Here is a 22,052-nt window from a genome sequence, read left to right as displayed (position 1 = left end):
TACCAATCTGGTCAATTGACCATTAAACATGGAATAAAACAAAAGGGTTTATTAAACCATGAGTATATTAAAATTACACCTTAGACCATATGAAGGTTTATTTTAATGATAAATTATAATTTTCCTTTTTATGAACCAAATAAGTATTTTAAAATGACATAATACGCCCAGGGCCCCAGGGGGTAGGATTAATAGTCCATTTTCCTGGGTATGAACTCAAATTATAATTCTCATTAGTTTACTCTTTCAATTTGCAATGAATGTGAATGTGACATGAATAATTACGGAATGCAACCACATTGTCTTATTTGTACAAGTTGTATTCACTAGAGATGAGAACCACAACTAACCCTTATTTTCCTTCGTTTACTTGACTTGAGAGTTGAGGCCCGGCAGACAGTGACGCAGATATTCTTCATTATACCTGTGGAGGGTAAGCGACGCTCCAAGTAACTGGTCCTTGATTAGCATCAACTCACGCCAAACTCGTTGCATACTTGCATATACCGATAACTGGATGCAGCCCTACCTGAGTCACATTGAAAACACCAGGTCAGTGAACAAGAAATTGGACCATAAGAAAACGAGAGACAAAAAGGATGTGGCAAGAATCAATTGTAGCCAAGTAATATACATCTAGGAAAATCTATTACTTGATGAAAGGATAATGTTTTAAAGGACTAGCACTGCTAGTTCCAGATTATTCAATTTAATGTCTAGATCAGGATGTCTATCCCGACATTATATGCAATGCAAACCTCACAACTCAATCACACACACCCAAACGTATGGAATGAAAGAGAGCAACACTAATGAATTTTATAGAATAGTTTCCATAATAATGAGGTTTAACATTTTTGCTGTTACTACTACGTATATCAGGTATATGTTACACGAACAAATATGTATAGACGTATGGTAAGATTTATGAGCGTAGATTCTCTTTAATTTCGTATGTTTAGTTGAATTGCTTATAAGAAGTTACAAGCAATTTACTGCAAAAGATAAGATCCCCTGATTTTACACAGTCTAGGAAAAATATATATACCAGGTCATAAGGTAATTTTGTAACAGGAGGTATTACTTCATTTGCTAGCAAACATCAATACAAAAATCTCTACAACTACTACTCTAAACATACAATTAGAGATGTGGCTTCAATTTTGTCAGTTGAGGCCATTATTCAGTTCATAATATTACAGCTGATGTCGGAGGTCAGACCATCAGAGACAGTTTATTCCAGTTTTCATACACGGTCACTAGAAACTTAACTCTCAGATCTAAACCCCGTCCAACTTTTTCACAGAGAACATCTGCCGGTCTTCTTTGAAGCAAGTTTCCTTTGACCATTAAAACGTTCATAAGCTATCACCTCAGTTGCAGGTAGTCATCCTGGTGACACTCACATCTGCATGATAATGTTTAAGTCTGCTTAGAGAAGAATTTATCATCCCAGTTTCTGCAGATTCCTATGCTCGCCTATCAATAATGATCAATACTTAAAATCATTTTGTCACCAACAGACCAAAATAAATAAATCACAAGCGAGAATGATAATTACCTCTTTATTTTCCTTTAGACATCAATGCGAGGTATGTGCTGGATTTTAGGCCAATCAGCACCAGTGGATTCCTGGCATCTTTCTTTTAGCACTGGCGAGCATCCCCGTAGATCAAGTTGTAGTAAGGAAGTGAGGTGACAAATCTCTTCCGGTAGTGATTTCAGTCGTTTGCAATTCCGAATCACAAGAGACTGGAGACATGAGAAGCAGGCTATCCATGATGGTAGGGCTTCAAAATTGTCACAGTTTGTAATTTGGAGGAATTGAAGGGAACTCAGGCAGTTCATTCCCTTTGGTAGCTTCACCAGCTTTGGGAGGTACCATAATACCAAGGAATGTAGAGTCTGATGAAGGTATTTCCAGGGAATGTCAGTATCAGGGCCATGATTATCCTCGATTGTGCATCCTAGAGTGTTGAGATCTCCATAATCATCATCCAACTCCAACTCAGAAAGCAACTTCAGATGTAGGCTCTTAAGGGCGGTGAGATGCTCCCACACTTCCTCTCCTGATAGCCTCTTCAAATTGGAGCAGTCAGAAATTACAAGGGAGTGTAGAGAGGACAAACGGCCACTTCGGAACAGCTCCCCTGCCTCCTCTGTTAAACTTTCCATATCATGGTCACCTCTTACCACCAGATGAGAAAGGCTCTGAAAAGACTCTTGGGGCAAGGATTTCAGATACCCTACTTTATCAATCTTAACTTCCTTCAATCCTCCTAGTATTTGCTGCTGCTGCTGCTGCTGCTCCTGCTGCGTCTGTTGAGTACTTGATGTTGATGGAGAATCATCACCAGGGTACAGCCTATTTGATTCTGTAGAGGAAGACCTTGCATCAACAACGCATCTCCTCTCACTTCTTGGTCTAGTTATTGGGCCCAATGCTTTATTGAATCTGCTCAACTCTAACTTTTCCAGTTTTGGACAGAGAGGTATATCTGTCAGGTTCCAGCACAACGATATATGCAGATAAGATAACCGGGGGAAAGATTTTTTGCATGTTTCGGCCTCACTGTCGCCTGAGTCTGTATCGAGATGCAATGATGATCTCCACCATCCCTTCAACTCTTGAAGATTTCCTAGAACAAGCTTTTCAAGGGATGGAAAGAAGACTAAGTCATCTGCTACTGATACTGCTTTTCTTGACACTACTGATGCTGTGGGTGCCTCGTCTCCATAAATACTCTCCACGTATTCCAATTTGATTAATCCAACAAGTTCAAGGGATTTCAAATAACGCAGTTGGCTCAATAATGGCAGATGCTCCAAGCTTTTACATCCATAAAGTTCAATTTCAACAATATTCGGGAGACAAGCTTCAAGATTATTCACCAATGAGCTCCCCCAGCTCGGAAACCTCACACCTGGATAATCCCACAATCCAAACAACTTTAGATTGGGGTGGGGTTGCAGGCCGTGAAGTAATGCTTCTGCATTAGTACCCTCACTGTCATCTTCAATAAACCTGGAGTTATCCATTCCACAAAGCTTTTGTGTCCAGCATATGTTTATACCCCGTAAATTTTGCTTGTGTATCAGATGCCCGCCTTTCCTGGCTTCTGCTGTATCATATGTAAAACCTCTGTGGACCTTGATTTCCATACTTCCAGTGAGATTGTTGAGATACTTTAAGTCGCTAAGTCCACCAGCACGTCCTACTGGCCTCAAACAGCAAGCACTGCTTGTACCGCCAACTAAAAACATAGTTAGCTTATTGAGACAGGTCATACTATTCATCCCTGGAGGCATATGTGTCATACTATTGCAATCAAATATATCTAGACACCTAAGATTAACTAATTTTCTGAAGCCCCTTGGCAACTCTTTAAGTGACTCACAACCACGCAATAAGAATGTCTGCAAGTTATAAAGCTCGGTAATGCACAAGGGCAACACAGATAAAATACGATTACTAGACAGGTCAAGATATCTTAAATGCAACAATTCACCTATCATGTTCGGTAGCTTTTCAAATGAAGCCCCGTGTAAATCTAATACCCTTAAATATCTCACTTTTGGAAGCAGCACTTCAGGGCTTTCTAAAGGGTTGGGGTACCCTATGTTCAAAATTGTACGCATTCTTTTCATTGTGGTCAAATATCTTCTAAAATCTTTTCGACCAACAGTATTATTGACAAATAGATGACGAGTTTTCTTATCAAAATAGCTTGTATCGTAGCTGAATGACAAGATTTCTGCTCCAGCTACTTCTGTAGCGAGATCATGAATCAGATCATGCATTTTGCATGTCAGAATTTCACCATTGTCAGCTCGCTCTACATCTTGAAAGAAGCACCTTTGCAGTAAATTCATGAAGTACTCCTCACCAGCATCTTCAAGACTCTCTCCGCCTAATGGAACGATAAAACCTTGTGCCATCCAGAGACTGATCAAATCCTCCTTCTTGATCTTGTAATGCTTGGGGAATACAGCACAATAACTGAAACAGCTCTTCAAATGGTACGGAAGATAATAATAGCTAATCTTCAATGCACGAACTATGTCATTCTCATCAGGTTCTATGTTTGCCAAGGTAGTGTTTTTCAAAAATCGCCACCTACTTTCTGCCTGGCCTCGAAGAAGACTTCCTACAACCCTTATGGCAAGAGGAACATTAGCACACTTTTGGACAATTTCTTTTCCAGTATTGACCAAGTAGGGCTCAATTTCATCCTGCCCAGTTTCTAGAGTCATTCTCTCAAATAAGCTCCAGGAGTCTCTCTCTGAAAGACCATGTAATTCAAACATATAGCGGTTTCCCACCATGTCTGCTACCCTCTTAGAGCGTGTGGTCACAATAACTCGGCTACCTCTACCACCTCCGATCAACAAAATTTTCAACTTGTGCCACTTATTAAAATCCTCATTCCAAACATCATCCAAAACAAGCAGATACTTCTTCCCCTCAAGTTCCTGTCGCAATCTTCTCTGGAGCTGCTCCATTTCTAAGCCAGCATAATCTGTTTGGTTTGTTACAGATGTGAGTAATTTGTGAAGCAATTTGGTATGAAAATCATTAAAGACACAAACCCACATCTTCAATGGAAATTCCCTTTCAATTGTCTCATCATTATACACAAGTTGGGCAAGAGTTGTCTTCCCCAACCCTCCCATCCCAACTATAGTCACAAAAGAAACATCCTCGGCAACAGAACTGTCTAGTAACATATCTATCACTATCCTCTTGTCTTCATCTCTCCCAACAATAACATCTTCCTCGTGTACAAAAGAGTGAGAGTCCCTTTCGTTTTTCACCTCGCATACCTCATGACCATGCTGTGGTCTCGAGCCAAAGCCATGATGATCTCTAACAACATCATTCAATATCTCCTTGATCTTTTTAACTTGACGAGACATATTGAAAGCAGAACGGAGCTGATTAAAGCGAGAGAAGAAAAGGCGTACCTCTTTCCTCACACTGCTACCAGACATGAGCTTCTTGCGCTGGGCAAGAGTGGCAACCTCATCAAACAAGTCATCAGCTTTGTAAACGGCTTCCTTGAGCCTCCCGAGTTTGTCTTGTAATGTGTGGCTGAGCTCAAGTTGCTGTCTCTCTTGCTTCTCAGCGTCAAGGAGCACCGCTCTGATGGTGGACATAGTGGCCTTGAGTTTCTCAAGCTGGGATTTATAACCCCATAAGGATTCGATTTCCTCTCCAATGGGAGTGTCCAGCAGTTGGATAAGAGTTTGTACCAGCGTGAGAACTACTGACACATCCATTCCTACTGCACTTTTTCACTTCCTTGTGAGTAATCAATCAGTACTTTTACAAGAAAAAGTGATGAAGAAAATGCAAACAATAATAGAAAATGGTTTGATTTGAATTTATGTGCACGTATAATACAGATTATCTAGACAGCACAATAAAGCCCGATGACTATGAGTCATAAGGAGGAATTACTAGTAAAATGCTCTGTAAATCTGTAATCAACTTTCAGGAAAATAACTTTGCTATGAAATTTCCAAATTATTTCTTAGTTCTTACATATATTATACGTTAAACTCTGGTGGAAAAACTGTTATAATTTTTATAATTATCTTTTTGAAGAGGATTGTTAGAGGAATGCAACGAAGATGCAGACAAAGACTAAGACTTAAGAATAAAAGTGGTAAATAATTAATAAGAATTGAAAAAAGCTATTACCTTTGTGGACTGGGGAGGCTAATTCATGGTTAGCAAGCGTAGAGTAGACAAAATCAAAAATTAATAAAATGCTTAGAAATTGAACCCTTTCACATTAGATTTTCCTCCGTTTACTTGACTTGGGCTATTTGTAGGACCTCCCAGTAGATATATACATCATACATACATTTCCTGATCACTGTATCGGCAGAATGGAGAGGAATTTGACAAAGTCTTCAGAGTGAAAACACGGGAATGGCGCTAAAAGTCCACCCACGGAGAGGATGACATTGATGGAGAGAGCTGAAAAATGAAGCCATTTCACCAAAAATGTTATATATCAAAGTTTTGGATGAAACATGAAGTAAAGATTAAACAGAGTTCTCAACTTCAAAACAATATCTGCTGCAAGCCTGCAGCAGTTTCTACTCTAGACAATTGCTTCACAGTGAATTTACTTCCTTAAAAAGACTACACTTCATTAAATCTGCCTATTTAGTTTTTACGGAGTATAATTTTGTGATGATCAAGTGCTATCAGGTCATTTAACCCGGATATGTGTAAGACCAATAAGACAGCTTTAAGCAGATATCAGGATTCAGGAATGGAAATGCTTCGCTGTCTGCATTCTATCTCCTGTATAGCTTAAAATTCACCCGTACTGGATGAAGGTTACGTACATCAGAGTGTTTTTTCAGACAAGTAGTAAATTAGCTGAGAACATAATTTTCCTACAGGAGCTTACAAATTACAATTATGATTCTATGAACTGCAAAACGCCTCTGACGGAACAGCCTGTGGATTTTATTTACTACGTAACTGAATCCTTGGTAAACATATTTTCCTTACAGCAGATTAATCTGTGTTATTTGTCAGTATAGTATGTGAGTGCTAGTATGCTACGTAGTATTTGAAACTTCAAATAATATCAGAATTTCGTAATGGGACAACTATTGTGTGAGAAAATATTACAGTACTTATTTACAAACAGATTTCCATGACTTTCCGATTCCTCCATTTGATTTATGGAGAACCAAAGAATTAATAGCTTAGTCCTCTAATATCCCATTAATTGTAGATGTGGCATTGTCCGCATATATTGATAAGAGCGATAGCATTTGAAATTTTTTTTTTTAATTGGTTACGTCATAGACATGTTCATATAGCCATATGGGTACAGGTCGGGCGGGGCAAGTCTTCAAGCCATCTTACTTTTAATGCAAAAGGATGTAACATATACTTCGTACTCCGTATTACATTAAGTCATCTTACAATTCTCGTGTTCAAATGAGGATTGTCTGAGACAATTCAAGAAAGTCATATGGAGCCAACCTTGTATAAATAGAGCCTATACAACGTTAGAATGTGTGGTGTCATGATTGTGATCGTGCCAAATTTTGAAAATGATGCTCACACACTAGCATGCTTCACCTGCTAGGTCAACCCATTTTCTTGCTGTGTCTAATCGACCTTTGTGCCAAACTGCCAACCAAGCCCATGCCCAACTCTAGTTGGGACACAAGTGAAGAATATATGATCTCACCACTTTTTAGTAGTCAGGTTTTATTTTTATTTTTTCATATCGTTGGTAATTACGAGTACGTAGTATTCGTATGTAGAAAACTTAGAAGGCATCATTATCCCATATACGAAAAAATAAAGAAAAAATTAAAAAATAATTGGTGAAAAAATAAACGTTTGAAGGAGAAAAAGTTCAAGAGAATACCATGGCTGAGTTGAAACATCAAAGGCGAATAGCCGAATACAAATCATTTCAGGTGTCCAAAATGAGGCCCGTTTCCTGGGTTCAGGACACCTTAAGAAATAAGGAGCGGTTTGGAAGACACATATTCAAGACTTAACAAACTCAACTATGTTATTATCAATTTGAGCAACAATTTTTATGTATAACATTTATATGATCTTGCACATAAATAAATTCTAGTCTACAACACAGCTTCCAATTAATGTTACATGAGGCCTCATCACTTGCTAACCTAAGAATTTCCATACGCAAATCTGTACACGAACTACTCAACTAAGAATACAGTTAGATAAGGCTTCAACGCAATCGCCCCATAAAGAGGAGAGACACTCGCTCTCTCTACTCTACTCATTGGGTGCAACAATCTGAAACCCATTCACCGGCGTTAAAGTAATGAAAGGGGAAAAATTACCTGAAGACTAGAGCTGCAATGCCAAATCTGGCTGCACTGAATCAGCCTTCCCAGAAACTGGAGATCCTGGCGACTGAAATCCAACATTCAAGTCAGGCGGTGTGGAACCAACCTTTGGATTGGACCCCACGTTCGGTAAACCTTCAATAGGTTTTATTGTACTAGAGTTTTCCACCAACTTAGCTTCTCCAAAACCATTATTATCAATGGTCTGAGGCCGAGGACTCTGCGTCTCAGTTCTGGACACAGTCACAATTGATGGATTGGACTGATTGAACATTGTAGGCCTAGCTGCCCCAATCATTTTCCCCATCTGGGCCGCAAAATTAAGCCCATAACTACCATTAACCCCGTTAATACGGGATTGCAAAGTTGAATTTTGATTAATGGGATGTGGATTTCCGGGTCTCATGGAACCAGTGCCATTATTTAATTTGCTGACCATTGTTGTCGATGGTGAACTTGCACTAGCTTCAGGTGCAATCAAGTTGGGCTCAGCACCAGTGCTGGACACTTTGGAAGAAGTAACTGGAGTAGCATCATTACCAACAGCTGGAGGAGAAAGGGCTTTGCTCGACTCCTCGTTTAAGTTTGATTTATTACTCACTTTATGTGTCTCAGACAATTGCTCTCCTTTTGGCTTTTGCACTGATCCATCACCACTTGAATCTGCTACACCTTGAGTAGGAGTAGAAGTTGTATCTGTAGGTGCAGGCAACGAGGATGGTGGGTTTTGTTGACCAACAGAAGCAGGTGACTGTTGCTGCATCGGCCTTTCTGCAGGAGCTTCATTTTCTCCTACCCATCCTGGGCCAAACTTGACAGCAGCAGGTAAGCATCTCTCAATCTTCTTTGAAGCGACTTTCCACGCAACAGGTCCAATTTTAGCAGCAAACCGTGCCAAACTTCTCGCATAACCATACTCTGTATGAAGCCCCACCTGGGAAACATAGAAAAAAACAAAGTCAGAGAGCAGAAGAAAGAAACGTCCAAACTTTCAATTTGGGACTAACAGCAATTCAAGGATATTGCATTTCTTTTATGCATATACCATTAATCGGACCACAGAGGATGAAAGACAAAAAAATCTAATACCCTAGTGCACGTCATCTAGATATATAAGGTGAGATCAACACTCACAGGATACATGAATTTCACAAAGAAGCCTAAAAAACGCACACCCTTACCAACCCAAAAAATTCACACCCATACGGCCATACCAACTCAATTACTTTCTAAAAGGATTAAAATAAAATAAAATAAAATAAAATAAAATAAAATAATAATAATAATAATAATAATAATTTTTTTTAAAAAAAGGTAATTATTTGACCATGCCAATATGTCACCATCCACTTCTAAATCTTCTAGATTACGATGTTTTAGCCAACAGCCGGATATCATGCTGAGCATTGCCAAGTAAAAAGTAGAACCACACTCAAGATTTATTATAAGGACCATGCCAATAAGTTGGTATTCAATTCTAACTAAGATACGATGTGGCCGACAGCCTGATATCATTCTGAAGCTTGCCGAGTAAAAACTAAAACCACAATCAAAGCTTTATTAATGACCATGCCAATAAGTCAGTGTCCAATTCTAAACCTTCTGGATTACGATGTTTTCGATCACACCCTGATACTGTGCTACCGTGCCAAGTAACAACTCAAACCACACTCAAGCATATTATATTAAATGCAAAGAAAATGGCTTCATGTCTAACAAGACATTCAACACTCACAATCCTTATCAGTTCAAGTGATGAATACTTACAGCAATTAACTGCTTTCTCTCTTTATCGAAGGTTGTTAATACTGATGGTTCCTGTCCACAAGTTAGGGAGTAGGAATTGTATGTGTTGCGTCTAGTTTCATCAAGAACAATATGTTTTTTTCCATGCTTCATTAAAATCCCCTTTGAAGCAGACCCTAGCAAAATTACAGGTAGAACATCAAAATTCCTGAGTAACAAGAAAAGCACAAGATACAGAAACACTGAATGGTTCAGGGGAGCCCATAAGCATGATGAATGCTTACCTAACATGTCATCAGCTCTATCATATCTCTCAGCAGACCAGCCAATGTAAGTCTCACCAACACGAGAACCATACAAGGATCGTGCAAATGTATCAGTTGATCCATACTTATCTGAATGAGATGCCTTCCTCACCTCATTATTGGATCGATTAGAATTTCCCCCAGCGGTAGCAAGAGTTGCCTCGGAGAAGTCAGAGCTAGCCCTCTCTAATGGAGGTCTACCTGGAGGTCTCTTCAAATTCTTTGTTGGCGGTCTTCCCCTTCTTACAACCTTGGGTTCTGGTTCTGGTTCATTATCATCACTATCTGCCCTTAGATTATCAAAATTTTTTACAGCCAACTCTTGTATAGACCGTGCCTAGTAAGAAAAGCAATATTAAAAAGAAAGGCATACATAGCATACAAATTTTTTTAATAAAAGCAAGTCTTTTTACCTGTCGAAAATAGATAGTATCCGGAGCATTGTACTGCATTGCATTGGAACAAATCAAGAAGACATCTTTCTGCATAACAAGGGAAGGTGAAAAGGATATAAATTGGAGGTATGAGATACAGTAATAATCGGTTACATAAATCATTCAAACACATGGCTGTAACATTACACAGAGATCTAGACTACCAAACCAGCCAACACCAACACTCCCCCCCACCCAAAACAAAAGAAAAGAAAAACAAGTTTTCAACACCAATACAGTATCACATTTTTTTGAGGAAATCAGTGTACACAACAGACACCTATAGTAGTCATGTGAGATATTAATACCTAGCCTTAAAATAACATTTAAGTGCATAATGTTGAACGTGTCATAGTTCCGCAGATCTTGGATTGCATCTTTGTCCCTTAATTTTTAAAATAATATAACAATATTTACTTTTAATAACTCAACTCTATTATAGTCTTCCAGGCTTTAATGCACAGACACAGTAAAAAAATTAAGAAGACAAGAAGAAATCACATAGGTCAGAAGACTCAGAACTTGACGTTCATGTCTCTATTAAGCATCAAGGAAAACTGGGTGAGAAATTAACAAAATACATGCAGCATAACTATAGATGAAACTATGATGGACAGCAATAGACAAATTGAGTCGGAGTCGCATGGTAAGCAAAATTCCCAGCAAAAATCTAGATATCAAACTCCTGAGTTTTAAAGAGAACCTCCAAAACAATTGAAAGTTTGAAACTAAGAATCTAAAAATATTCTGAGGAGGACCTCCACTGACAAAAAGCAAATCATGTAAATGATAAATAATGCAAAAGAGAGCTTAACACAGCCTCTAAACACAGAAAGGAACTACTGACAAATATGCTCCATTTCCTTCCAACACTGCATTCACAAGGCAATCAGAAAGCTGGCGATGAAAATTCTATAGCTACCGGGGGGCTTCATTCTCATATATAGACTGCTTACCAGAGGCCCATGGCTCTTCATCCAGTTATAATTAATATAACCATGATCATGGTCACAGAGTCTCAATTACTAATTACAACTCACCATAGATAATCAGTGAAAGCACCAACCAAGAAGATGAAATGGACTGTTTAAAAAAATCCCTAGTATGTAGAATTGTACTACATAGTTGGCAATTTTCACACACATAAAGAACAAAAGCTGAGCAGAGTAAGCCCTACAACTACCAACCATAACTCTACCCCAATATGATGCAGCAAGAAATAAAGAAGAAAGCGGAGACAAAAACAAACCTCAAATTGTTCCAGGCTAGCATAAGCACCACTGGCAAGTTTCTTCCTTACAGTACTAAAATCCATTGGGTTCTCAATAACTTCATGGTAGTCTGGAAGCTGCACCCCACAAAAACAGAGAACGGATTTAAACAAGAATCAAACTGACAACAACTTCCATAAAGATTTTAATATCATCACTACTTTCAATTCACCTCTTCCGGGTCCACGGGATCTGCAAAAACTCCATAAGTATCCTTCCTGATCATAGAAAAATACCCATCCTCTAAGTATATACTCAGTACACAATTCAAAAAGCCAAATCACTAAAAAGCGAGATTAAAACTCCATTTAGCTAAAAAGGTCATACTTTTGAAGTCTATCAAGAATAAAAAGCAAAAGACTTTTATCAGGCAAAGGCGTCATCGGTCCATCATCGACCTTAGATTCTGCAAACATCATCGAAATCGACATTCAGCACGAGATGATCAAAACAATCACAATTCTAACAATTCACTTAAGATGATACATAAAACAGATAGAAACCTTGTTGAGTTCTCTCCTGCTTTGTTGTTACAACAGCACTGCTGTGCTTTTCACTCTGCAAAAACAAACCCCATATCAGTCAGCATTATATATTATCCACAATAATAAAGCAAAAATACTCAAGCAAAGCGACAGTTATAAAACTTGCATAGTAACATAGTACTCCAACCATTATTTTTATTTTTATTTTTTTAAAAAAGGAAATATTTTTAAAGTAAAGACAAAATTGAACTTTTTGTTGAGACGACAGTCTTATCATTTAATGCCCACAATCAACAACAAATAATTTTTCCCCTTTAATTTAGCAAAAATTAATTAATTAAAAAAAAATACCCAATTTACAGAAACCCAAAAATTAAAAAAAAAAATCAGCAGCCAAAAAGATAACAAATTCCACAATTCTTACACCAAGAAAAGAGAGACTGAGTCAAAGTGCGTCACCCTCACTTGAAATTAAAATGCGCGAAATTCAAGGAAGAAGTAGTAGTAACGATTTTTCAAAAATTAGCACAAATTAAACCAAAAATCAATGCTTACTAAAAAAAACCCGCGCTTTTATCAACTACAAAAATAAATGTCAGTATTTCAATTTCTCCAACAATAAACCCAAATCAATACAAAAATTTTAAAATTAAAAAATAAAATATAAACCTTAATCTCCTCAACTCCAGATCCATGAGAAATTGAATCAATTTTGCGCTTCTTAAGATTAGAACCCGAGGAAGCACCATCATCCGGGCAAGATTCCGAACCCGAATTTTCTCTCTCCTCATCAGAGTTACCCTTACCCAGAACCTCCTCATCATCTTCTTCCTCATCATCATCTTCATTTTTCGGCAATTTCAAATTAGCAAGCTTCAATTGCTTCTTAGTAGCAGAAGGAGTATCCTCGTCGGGGTCGGAATTAGGGTTAGGGTTCCGGCGAGTGGATCGGCGAATTCCGGCGGAGGAATTGGAATTAGGGCTAGGGTTTGTGATTTTGGAATTGGGGATTTTATTAATTTTATGATTCCGAATTTTTTGTTGAGATTGTTGTTGTTGTTGTTGCTCTTGTTGTTGTTTTAAGGAACGTTTTTGAAGATCTAACAGAGATGGTCGACCTTTCTTCTTCTTCTCCACTATCTTACCCATTTTTTTTTTCTTTTTCTTTTTTTTTTTTCTTTTTTTTGGGGAAAGAAAAGAAGAGTTGGGTTTTCTTCTGCTGCTGTGTTGGGTGTTGGTTGTGTGTGTGAGACCCCCCTTTCTATTTTTCTCTCTCCTCTTATTTTCTTTTTCTTTTTTTTTTTTGGGAGGAGGAGGGGAGCAGTCTAGTCACGTGAAAAACACTTAACTTAGTTCGTGTGGTTCAACTGACACGTGACATTGTGAGTTCAGATATGTATGTGTTTTTTTTTAACATTTTGATGAATTTTGATGAATTTGATCCTAATGAAGATGAGTTTATGATCTTTAGTAGAGGTTAAAAATAAATTAAAAAAATAAAAAAAAAATAAAAAAAAAAATCCATTTGAACTTTGGTTTTTATTTCTATTTTTCCTATAGAGATTGTAAAAATGAAGTTTTGATTTGATTTTCATACAACATTTTTAAAGTTATTATAACTAAATATTGGATATAATGAAAAAGTCAACCATTTTTCTATGAGTCTTTTTCTTCATGTAAGCAACATCAATTTATCAATTTACAGAATATATTACTACCTCAATTTCATTTTAAATGTAATAAATGAAAATTTTAGATCTCGTAAATTATACCTCTTTTTAAATCTAACAACAAGCGGATGTTGTATACATCTTTAATCTGAGCCCACCTTGACTCCAAAAATGTGCAAGTTTGAGTAAACGTAAAATACAATTTTAGTTCAAGATCCAAGCTCGGCCAAAAAAAACCACCGTGTTCATACTTTAGTTTGCAAGTTTGGGCATGAACATTTATGCTTCCAACATTTGTTCAATTTTACTTAGACTATGTTTGTTCACTTTAATTTTGCTTATATGATCTTAAGAAAACCCTTTTTTCATGATTTGGTGTGAATTACTCCCATCGTTTTTTCTTTCAAGTATTACACTTTGACCAATACATAATTTTAAGTAATTTAATTGACTTAAATATTAAGAGGCATGAAAGGTAATTTGTGTATTAAAAAATTATAAATAATTTGGTGGAGACAATTAATAAATTATTACAGTGTGTCTGTTTCTAAAAATAGCACATAACGTCATAACCATACTTATCTTTTATCTTTCCCATACAAATAAAATACAAAAAAACCAAAAATATCATTTCATACTTTTAACTTTTCCATCCAATGTTCACTTGTTTTTTTATTAATCCCATACAATTATCTCTACTTTTTTTTTTTTTTTTCTTTCCTATACTTCCTCTATCCCCCTTAATTACATGTTCTTTGAGAAATAGGGACATAAAGAGTAATAAAAAAAAAGTGGTAGTGGAATTGAGTGGGGATTATGAGAGGAAAGAATAATTATACTCGTATTAGAAAGTAATAGTTTGTCAAAAATGGAAGCATAGCCATCTAAAAAAATTGCATTTGTTAAGTTTTTCAATGTATAACAATTTAAAAAATGAAACAAGTAATTTTATTTTTTTCCCTAATGAAATCTAATTGTATTATTTTATTTATTTTTCTAAACTTTGATCTTATAGGAGGCTAATCTATATAAAAAAAAATAACGAAACTTCATTTAATTTGTATTATGTGCTTCCAATTATGTAATTTTCATAGATATGAAATCACACTATGATGATTATGAATTGATGATTTGAATTTATATTTTCTATTGGGGTATAAAAACTATGAATTGAAGTGAACTAAACTTAGCCTCAAGCACTCAACCAATCTTTCGTCCTAAAACAAATTTTTTTTAAAAAATAAAAATAAAGGTCAACCAATCTGCAAGATCAATAGATCAAGGGTCTGTTCACATTTATTGAACTGATTGGAGCTAAACTGAACTGAGCTGAAATAAATATTTTATGAGAGAAAAAAATTAACAGTTGAACTGAACTGAAATTAATACTTGTAAATGTGAACAAGGTCTAACTAGAACCCTTTTTGTTTTTGTTTTTTTTTTTTTTTTTTGAAAGAAGATTAACTAGGCATTGCTGTTGAAGTTTAATGCGCCTCCCAAATTGCCATTTAAACGTGTCGATGCACTCACTCAATGAGTCAATTCCTGATCCACGGTAATTAAAACAGCCAAACTAAAACAACAATCCAAGAAATTCACGAAACAACAAGTCGCAACTTCCTTCACCGATTGACTTGAAGAAACAACATCGAATTACAGATTGAAATCAGGTTGATTAAAAGGCAAACAAAAGGAAGGTGATGTGCATCACTGTATTTCTATGGCAAGCTCATCCACTCTACCCTTTTCTTCTTCTCCTCAATCGTGACGAATACCATTCTCGGTAAATCTCTATTCACCCTCTATTCAAATTTTAATTTCTTTCTAAATGTTTGATTTTCAAACTTTTGTCTCTTAATTTGATGTAATTGTGAACAGGGTATGCACAAAGTTTGATTTTCTTTCTTAATTGCTCTATGTAAAGTTTGATCATTCTGATTTTAATCATATTTTTCCCTTCTTCTCCTAATTTTGATGATTTAGCAAAATTATGAAGTGGGTTTTCTGAAAGTTTGATTTTTTTTTCTCCTAAATTCGATGTTCTGATCAATATTATGAACTTGTTTTATCTAAAAGTTTTATTCTTTCTTACTTGTCTCCTAAATTTGAAGATTTGTGCAAAATTATGAAGTGGGTATACTGAAAGTTTTGATTTTTAAAAAGTTTATACTCCTAATTTGATGTTTTTGAGCCAAATAATGAAGTGGGTATATCTGAATTAATTTAAATTTCTGTGGAAGGCCAACAAAACCAGCAGGATGGTGGGAAGGAGAAGACATAATTGGCGGAAAAGACGAGGTTGGAGGTGGGACATGGTTGGCTTGTTCTAAAAATGGAAGAGTAGCTTTTCTTACTAATTTTAGAGAAACCGAATCTCTTCCTTCTGCTAGGACTAGAGGTGACTTGCCTGTTCGTTTTCTTAAGGTAATCTTCTTTTTATTTGGTGGGTCACTTTTTGCTCCTGCTACTTACTTGAACTAATTACTTATCATTTGATTCCTAGATTATATATTTTCATGCTTTTTGGTGGAATATGATTCTTTGCACTTGAATTTGAGTGATGTTTGATAAAGTTTCAGAAAATGTCATCAACTAACTTGATTGAACTCTCGGGAACGTGTCACGTTATATACAAATTAACAATTGTATAGGCTTGGGAAATAAGTCAAATAAGTGAACCTAATAATACAACTATACAAGACTAGGAAATAATATATAAAATGTGGATAAAGCAAGGGAAATACAAACTGATTCTAATGGAAGATTATATCAAAATTGATCTTGGATGGTTTATTTGTATTTCGTGGTTGGCTTATTATAGTTTTTTGATGACATTTATGGATAATTGGATACCCCAATTTGTGTGGGAGTGCAAGACATGAGTTTACTTGAAGAGCTAAAACTATGTGTACTTAAAAGACTTTATATGTCCCTTGAAGCTAAATTATCTAATCTTGCTGATTTGAGGTACACTGGCCTTCAAATTGCTAGTATCTTGTTGATGATGCAATTGTGTGCACTTGTAACTTTGTAAGTGTGCGTAAAGCAAGACGTGTGTTTTTTGCGCAGAATGTAGATGACTAGATGATAACAGATACCCTATACCATTCCATCTTCCCTGACCATAAAATCCTTGGTTCTTTCATGCAGTTCAAACCTATATCTATGTTTACTGAAGAAGTATTGTTCTGAAGTAGTGGCTTGTTTCCCTGGATCCAATGTCATTCTTAGTAATTTCTCAATCTGAGATGATGGTTTTTGCCAGGAATCTCGCCAGTTACCATCTGTTAATTAGCAACATATCAGCTAGTAAGTAACTTAACTGTATAGTTGTTTGGCCCTCTCAATGATTTATGATTAGATGACTTTCAGTCTCTTCCAATCGAAATGGACCAGTATTGACGGTTCAAAGTCTTGTATTTTGGCATTTTTTTTACGAATTGTCATCAGCTTCTGTGACAAATTTTACACTTTTTTGTCAGCTTGAGTTGACGGTTTTCAGATTATTTCTTAACAGTGTAAGAAAGATCCTGCTGAATTTGCTGATGAGATAATACAAGAGTCTGACCAGTATAATGGATTTAACTTGATACTGGCAGATCTTCACTCCAAAACAATGGTGTACGTGACCAACAGGCCAAAAGAAAATAAACCATCTGCCTTGCAAGTTTCACCTGGCATTCATGTTTTAACCAACAGCAGTTTAGATTCACCTTGGCCTAAAGTAAGTATATCTGCCTCTTTTAACTTAATTACCGCTCAAAAACCTTTTTAATTCTCCCTTTATTCTTCGTTTCTCTCCATATTCTTCCTTTTTTCTGTTGTAGATCTAGCAAAACAAGTTGTTTCTTGATTCTATCACTTTAATTCAATAATTCTTACTTTCTACTTTGCCGGAATGTGGTAAGGCTCTACGACTTCACCATAACTTTAAGGAGCTCATGGACACATACAATGAAGGTGAAGTACATGTGAATGAAATGGTCGAAAATCTGATGATGGATACAACAAAAGCAGACAAAAGCTCACTTCCAGGAATTTACCCTCCCCATTTTGAGTATCAACTAAGTTCTATTTTCATTGACTTCCATTCTCCGAAGGTGATTCCCATTCTTCGCTCTTCTCCATTCATCAATTTCTGCTTAAATCCTTGTGAAAATGATGTTAACCATCTATATTTATTTTTAGGGAAGGTATGGCACCAGAAGCATTTCTGCTGTGGTTGTGAAGGACAGTGGAGAAGTTTGCTTCCATGAGCGATACCTTGAGGACGACTTCTGGAAGGAGCATGCAATAACATACCAAATAGAGTAAGAAGTTATCAAGTTATATTCTCTTGGATATACGAGAAAAGTTGGTTGAATTATGATAGAGAACTGTAAATGATTTTGTTATGCTTTGTTGTTCAATTAAATCATCACCAAAAGAAACATTAGCACTGTAGTTAGCTCATAAGTCCATGCCTCCATGGTACCATACCTCAGCTTGTAAGTAGTCAAATGGATATTGCAATTTACAAAGATTTTCATACCAACAATCCAACATACAATTTTTTTTTTTTTTATATTTCCCTGTAACAGAAGTAATAACATATGATAATGTTAAATAAATTCTGCTTTTTATAGTTTCTGCTTTATTTTATCATACTTCTATCTTTACATGTCTTAATTGTACAATATCATTTAAACCAATCATCTAATGAAGCTTTACATATCCATTTAAACAGAAGACTGCGATATAAGCTGCATCCCAAATTAAGGATGCTAGTATTGTTTTGGGATTAAGTCATTTTATATATTCAGAATCGAAGATTTCTTAGCTGATCTTAGTATGCAATTCTGATCAGAATTAAGTGATGCTTATCGTAGTTCTCATGAAAATCACTGCCAGTAAAATAACCTGCCAAATTGAAGTACTGAACTGAAACTTTTATTATTCAGATATCCAAACAAACTGTCATACACAATACAAGACTGATATAGAAGGTACAATACAAGACTCTAATAAAAGTTGACTCTTGATAAAAACAGTTTCAATAACACAACTGTTCCATCCTCTCCTCAAGCCGAGCATGTTGAACAACTGCAGCCGCTCCCACACTTACAGGAAGCCTTGCCTGTGCCCGTTGCCTCCGTCTTGCTACAATTGCACGGGTTGCACCCACAATGCTCCCCGCACGAACATTTCTTGTGATCCATATCTCCTCCTGATGTTGTGCACCTATCCCACCATAAAACCATATTTAGTCACTGTCTCAAAGACAAAGATATTTAAACACAATATAATTTTTATGTCAACTAAACAAGCACTAAAACATGAAAACGCGATATAATTAGGAAAGGCGGGTAAAATAACCTGCAAGTATTATCACCGGGGCAAGGTGAAGGACAACCACACTTCTCATTACAACCAGCAGTTGATGATCCTTTTATATCTGCCATTTCTTCCTCTTTTTTGTTGTACTTGTTCAATTATTTTTGTCTCTCTTTTCAATCACAAAATCTACCTACACTGCCCCCATTTTATACAAGCAACAACTACACCGCCATAAAGACCACGTGGCATAAAATCACTGCAGAAGTAGTACGTGGCATAATCTAAACTAGTACAGTACAAGTATGTTCTGCAATGTTCTTGGAAGATATGTCAGTTTAAACTAAAATATTTGTTTTGTTTGGTTTGAGATCTAGACTTCTCTGGCTCTATCTTTTGTACTGTGGTCTGTAAATGCTCGTGCGCACCGACTAGCCCACCCCAGCCGAGTGGCCTGTTTTTGCTTACGTCTTTGTTAAGGTTGACAGAAACGGCCCAACTTCTCTATTTTAATGGGTATAAAAGGAGAAATGGCCCAATGTCTTGTTCATTATCTCGACAGTTGCTTTGGTTTATTTTTATACTCTTTTTTTCGTCCATTTTAGTACTCCCCCTGTTTATATTTGTGTCTCATCGTCTCAGTTTGAATAGTATACATGCTAATGTATAATTTTGACTAATAAAATCCTATTAATAAGTATACATTATAAAATTTTGATAGTTAGAAACAATGGATAGAAGCAATTCTAATAATGTGATGATGTTTGATGTTATATACTTAAATCGTTTTTTTTTTTTTTTTTTTTTTTTTTATAATATTGCACCACTTGGCATTTTAAGCAAGTTTTACAAATATTGCACCACATCCATTTTAGGAAAAGAAATAGTTGTGTTCACACTACAAATACCTATTATACCCCTTGCTTTTCAACACTTACTTTTTTTTGTGTATGCAATCACATGGGCTACTTTATATTTCTACCTTTCTCTCTCATCCTTTTTTCCACTACTAAAAAATCAGCTCGTCTTGTGTGCGGCCGGCCACATCGTGTGACAACTTAAAGTAACTCCTATAACATTAATTAAGTAACCCCTGTAATACCGACCGGGTAACCCTTATAGCATTGTCCGAGTCACTTTATAAAAATGACAAAGTAATCCCTTTAACACTGACCAAGTAACCCCCATTACACTAACGAAGTAACCCTTATAGTTGTTGGCCACACGGTGTGGCCAGCCACATATAAGACTTTGTGCTAAACAATTAATGCCAAACCGTTATGGTGCAATAATAAAAGAACGAAGGAAGTATAAAAACACTAATACGAGTACTAGTTAAAGTGGTGCATGTGAATAGTAGGCTAAAGTCAAACCGAGGCACTTAAATAAAATATCGAGTCAGCAGGGCCTTCAAGCATCCGAAATATGCCACGGTTGAAGAGAGTATTGTCTCTAACATATTGCTTCAAATTGATTTTGGCTACCATGATCCCTACATATCATCTCTACTTTTTAATCTTACATATACAACTCTTAATAAAATGTAAATGAAAATGGGATGAACTTGACACTTTAACAAATGTGGAAACTTGGCACTTCATTTTAGACCAACAACATATTTGACATTGTTTAACTAGCCAACTAGGCAATGTCTAGCACAAGCATTTGACATTGTTTAACACTGACGAAGAAATATAAGAAATTGTGTTCAATAAAAAATCATGAAGCTTGCATGACAAAAAAAATTGTAAGCTACTAGATACATTTTATTCACTTGATAAATACTTCATATATTTCACCTCATTATTTACTTCTCTTTCTTCTCCTAAATAAAGTAGCAAAAACACATGAAATCAATATCAAAAGGAGAAATTCAATAGTAGGATAAAGTATTGATTTTTTTTCCCTATTTAGTAGTCAGACTAATTTGTAATTTTCAAGGGTAACTCTTTGTTTTTTTGGTTGAAGTATGTAGATAATGTGGCCTTAACCTCTGGAATTAAAGAGTCGTTTTCATATTAATTAAGATTTTTGTACTCTCCCCCTAAACAACCTTAGAGATCTTAATTCTCGCTATTAAAGTTGAATTAACCCGTATAAGATTTCGATCTAATGTAATAACTTGTTATTACTTAATAGAAAAATGAGGAAAAAAAAAAAAAAACATATTGACTACTGTGGGTCAATTGCATGGATCGCATGGCCTTACAAGATTAGAAGATATAAATATCTTGGGGAGGTGCTTCTGTTTCATCTCTTTTGGGTCCCATGAATGAGCTGTAGACCCTTAGCAAAAATTTGTAAGGGAAATAAAACAATTATATTAAGGCCACTAAATCACAAAGCATGGAATCAAAGGACAATCAATTTGTCTGCTACCAAGTTCTGTTTCCTCCGTCATTTATGTGCCCTCTCTTTTAGTCCATGATATGAGAGGTTAAGTCCAATCTTCATAAAGCGATTGAATAAAGTTTGGAAAACTAATCATCACATTTCAACTAATGTTATAATTTGTATCCTTTCGTTTGGTAAGTGTAATTTTCACTTTGCTACTATAGTCTTCTCTTTTGCTAAATTCGAGTAGATTTGCTTTACAATAAATTGATAGAATACGATTTACTACAGAGAATACTATTACGTTAAAAGCATTGGAAGGCCAATTAATCAACAAATTTTTTAGTTGTAAGACTTGGAACACTTTGTTGATTTGGTTTTATTTTATCTTTTAACAAGTTTTTAAAAATCCTTTTCATCTCCAAATACTCATAAGCTTTTAGAATAAATAGATTGGAAAAACTAATGTGGGATGGAAAGAATTCTTTGTTTTTTCCAAAAAAGTACTTGTATATGTGAATGCTTTGATGTAATTTAAGCCAAATATCCTTAAGTCAATACAATCGCACATATATGCTGACGTAGGGTTGAACTTTGTCTTCAATAGTTTGGCATGGACTTTGACTTC

The 22,052-nt window shown here is 35.9% G+C and overlaps 4 protein-coding genes across 6 annotated transcripts; 1 reads left to right on the top strand and 3 right to left on the bottom strand.

The window, feature by feature from the left end:
• Positions 1-331: 331 nt before the first annotated feature.
• On the bottom strand, positions 332-5,311 carry LOC145621230 (disease resistance protein RGA2-like). 3 transcript variants are annotated; one of them, XM_081675972.1, is made up of 2 exons: positions 1,562-5,311; positions 332-529 (listed from the first exon to the last, which is right to left on the bottom strand). In XM_081675972.1, exon 1 carries the CDS (start codon positions 5,278-5,280, stop codon positions 1,576-1,578), a length of 3,705 nt encoding a protein of 1,234 aa, XP_081532098.1. In that variant the 5' UTR covers positions 5,281-5,311; the 3' UTR covers positions 332-529; positions 1,562-1,575. The 3 variants fall into 3 exon arrangements, with proteins under 3 accessions (XP_081532098.1, XP_081532097.1, XP_081532096.1); XM_081675971.1 differs by lacking the exon at positions 332-529 and adding an exon at positions 550-1,408; XM_081675970.1 differs by lacking the exon at positions 332-529 and adding an exon at positions 550-1,479 and having other exon boundaries at positions 1,562-5,310.
• Positions 5,312-7,541: 2,230 nt separating this feature from the next.
• Positions 7,542-13,375, bottom strand: LOC145620418 (uncharacterized). The gene is made up of 9 exons (XM_081675092.1): positions 12,777-13,375; positions 12,126-12,180; positions 11,950-12,028; positions 11,795-11,840; positions 11,601-11,699; positions 10,331-10,399; positions 9,897-10,254; positions 9,634-9,788; positions 7,542-8,800 (listed from the first exon to the last, which is right to left on the bottom strand). The coding sequence occupies exons 1-9, from the start codon at positions 13,254-13,256 to the stop codon at positions 7,868-7,870; spliced, it is 2,274 nt and encodes a 757-aa protein (XP_081531218.1). The 5' UTR covers positions 13,257-13,375; the 3' UTR covers positions 7,542-7,867.
• A 1,939-nt stretch (positions 13,376-15,314) lies between these two features.
• LOC145621155 (uncharacterized) lies at positions 15,315-18,401 on the top strand. The gene is made up of 5 exons (XM_081675886.1): positions 15,315-15,560; positions 16,018-16,201; positions 17,295-17,501; positions 17,686-17,877; positions 17,966-18,401. Exons 1-5 carry the CDS (start codon positions 15,478-15,480, stop codon positions 18,089-18,091), a joined length of 792 nt encoding a protein of 263 aa, XP_081532012.1. The 5' UTR covers positions 15,315-15,477; the 3' UTR covers positions 18,092-18,401.
• A 436-nt stretch (positions 18,402-18,837) lies between these two features.
• Positions 18,838-19,268, bottom strand: LOC145620107 (metallothionein-like protein 4A). The gene is made up of 2 exons (XM_081674753.1): positions 19,133-19,268; positions 18,838-18,997 (listed from the first exon to the last, which is right to left on the bottom strand). Exons 1-2 carry the CDS (start codon positions 19,216-19,218, stop codon positions 18,838-18,840), a joined length of 246 nt encoding a protein of 81 aa, XP_081530879.1. The 5' UTR covers positions 19,219-19,268.
• Positions 19,269-22,052: the final 2,784 nt, after the last annotated feature.

Source organism: Chenopodium album, chromosome 27, assembly GCF_948465745.1.
Source record: "Chenopodium album chromosome 27, dcCheAlbu1.1, whole genome shotgun sequence".
Classification (NCBI taxonomy): Eukaryota; Viridiplantae; Streptophyta; class Magnoliopsida; order Caryophyllales; family Amaranthaceae; genus Chenopodium; species Chenopodium album.
Note: the sequence above shows the minus strand (reverse complement) of the source record. Positions and strands in the feature narration are given on the sequence as shown.

Bases quoted from the DNA above. Each gene is read 5' to 3' on its own strand.
- LOC145621230 (XM_081675972.1), bottom strand. From the start codon at position 5,280: ATGGATGTGTCAGTAGTTCTCACGCTGGTACAAACTCTTATCCAACTG.
- LOC145620418 (XM_081675092.1), bottom strand. From the start codon at position 13,256: ATGGGTAAGATAGTGGAGAAGAAGAAGAAAGGTCGACCATCTCTGTTA. The intron at 11,841-11,949 runs GTATGACCTTTT...TTCTATGATCAG, and splicing joins ATTCTTGATAGACTTCAAAA to GAAGGATACTTATGGAGTTT. The intron at 9,789-9,896 runs GTAAGCATTCAT...TAATTTTGCTAG, and splicing joins TAGAGCTGATGACATGTTAG to GGTCTGCTTCAAAGGGGATT.
- LOC145621155 (XM_081675886.1), top strand. From the start codon at position 15,478: ATGTGCATCACTGTATTTCTATGGCAAGCTCATCCACTCTACCCTTTT. The intron at 16,202-17,294 runs GTAATCTTCTTT...ATTTCTTAACAG, and splicing joins TGCCTGTTCGTTTTCTTAAG to TGTAAGAAAGATCCTGCTGA. The intron at 17,502-17,685 runs GTAAGTATATCT...GAATGTGGTAAG, and splicing joins TAGATTCACCTTGGCCTAAA to GCTCTACGACTTCACCATAA.
- LOC145620107 (XM_081674753.1), bottom strand. From the start codon at position 19,218: ATGGCAGATATAAAAGGATCATCAACTGCTGGTTGTAATGAGAAGTGT. The intron at 18,998-19,132 runs GTTATTTTACCC...ATGGTGGGATAG, and splicing joins CCCGGTGATAATACTTGCAG to GTGCACAACATCAGGAGGAG.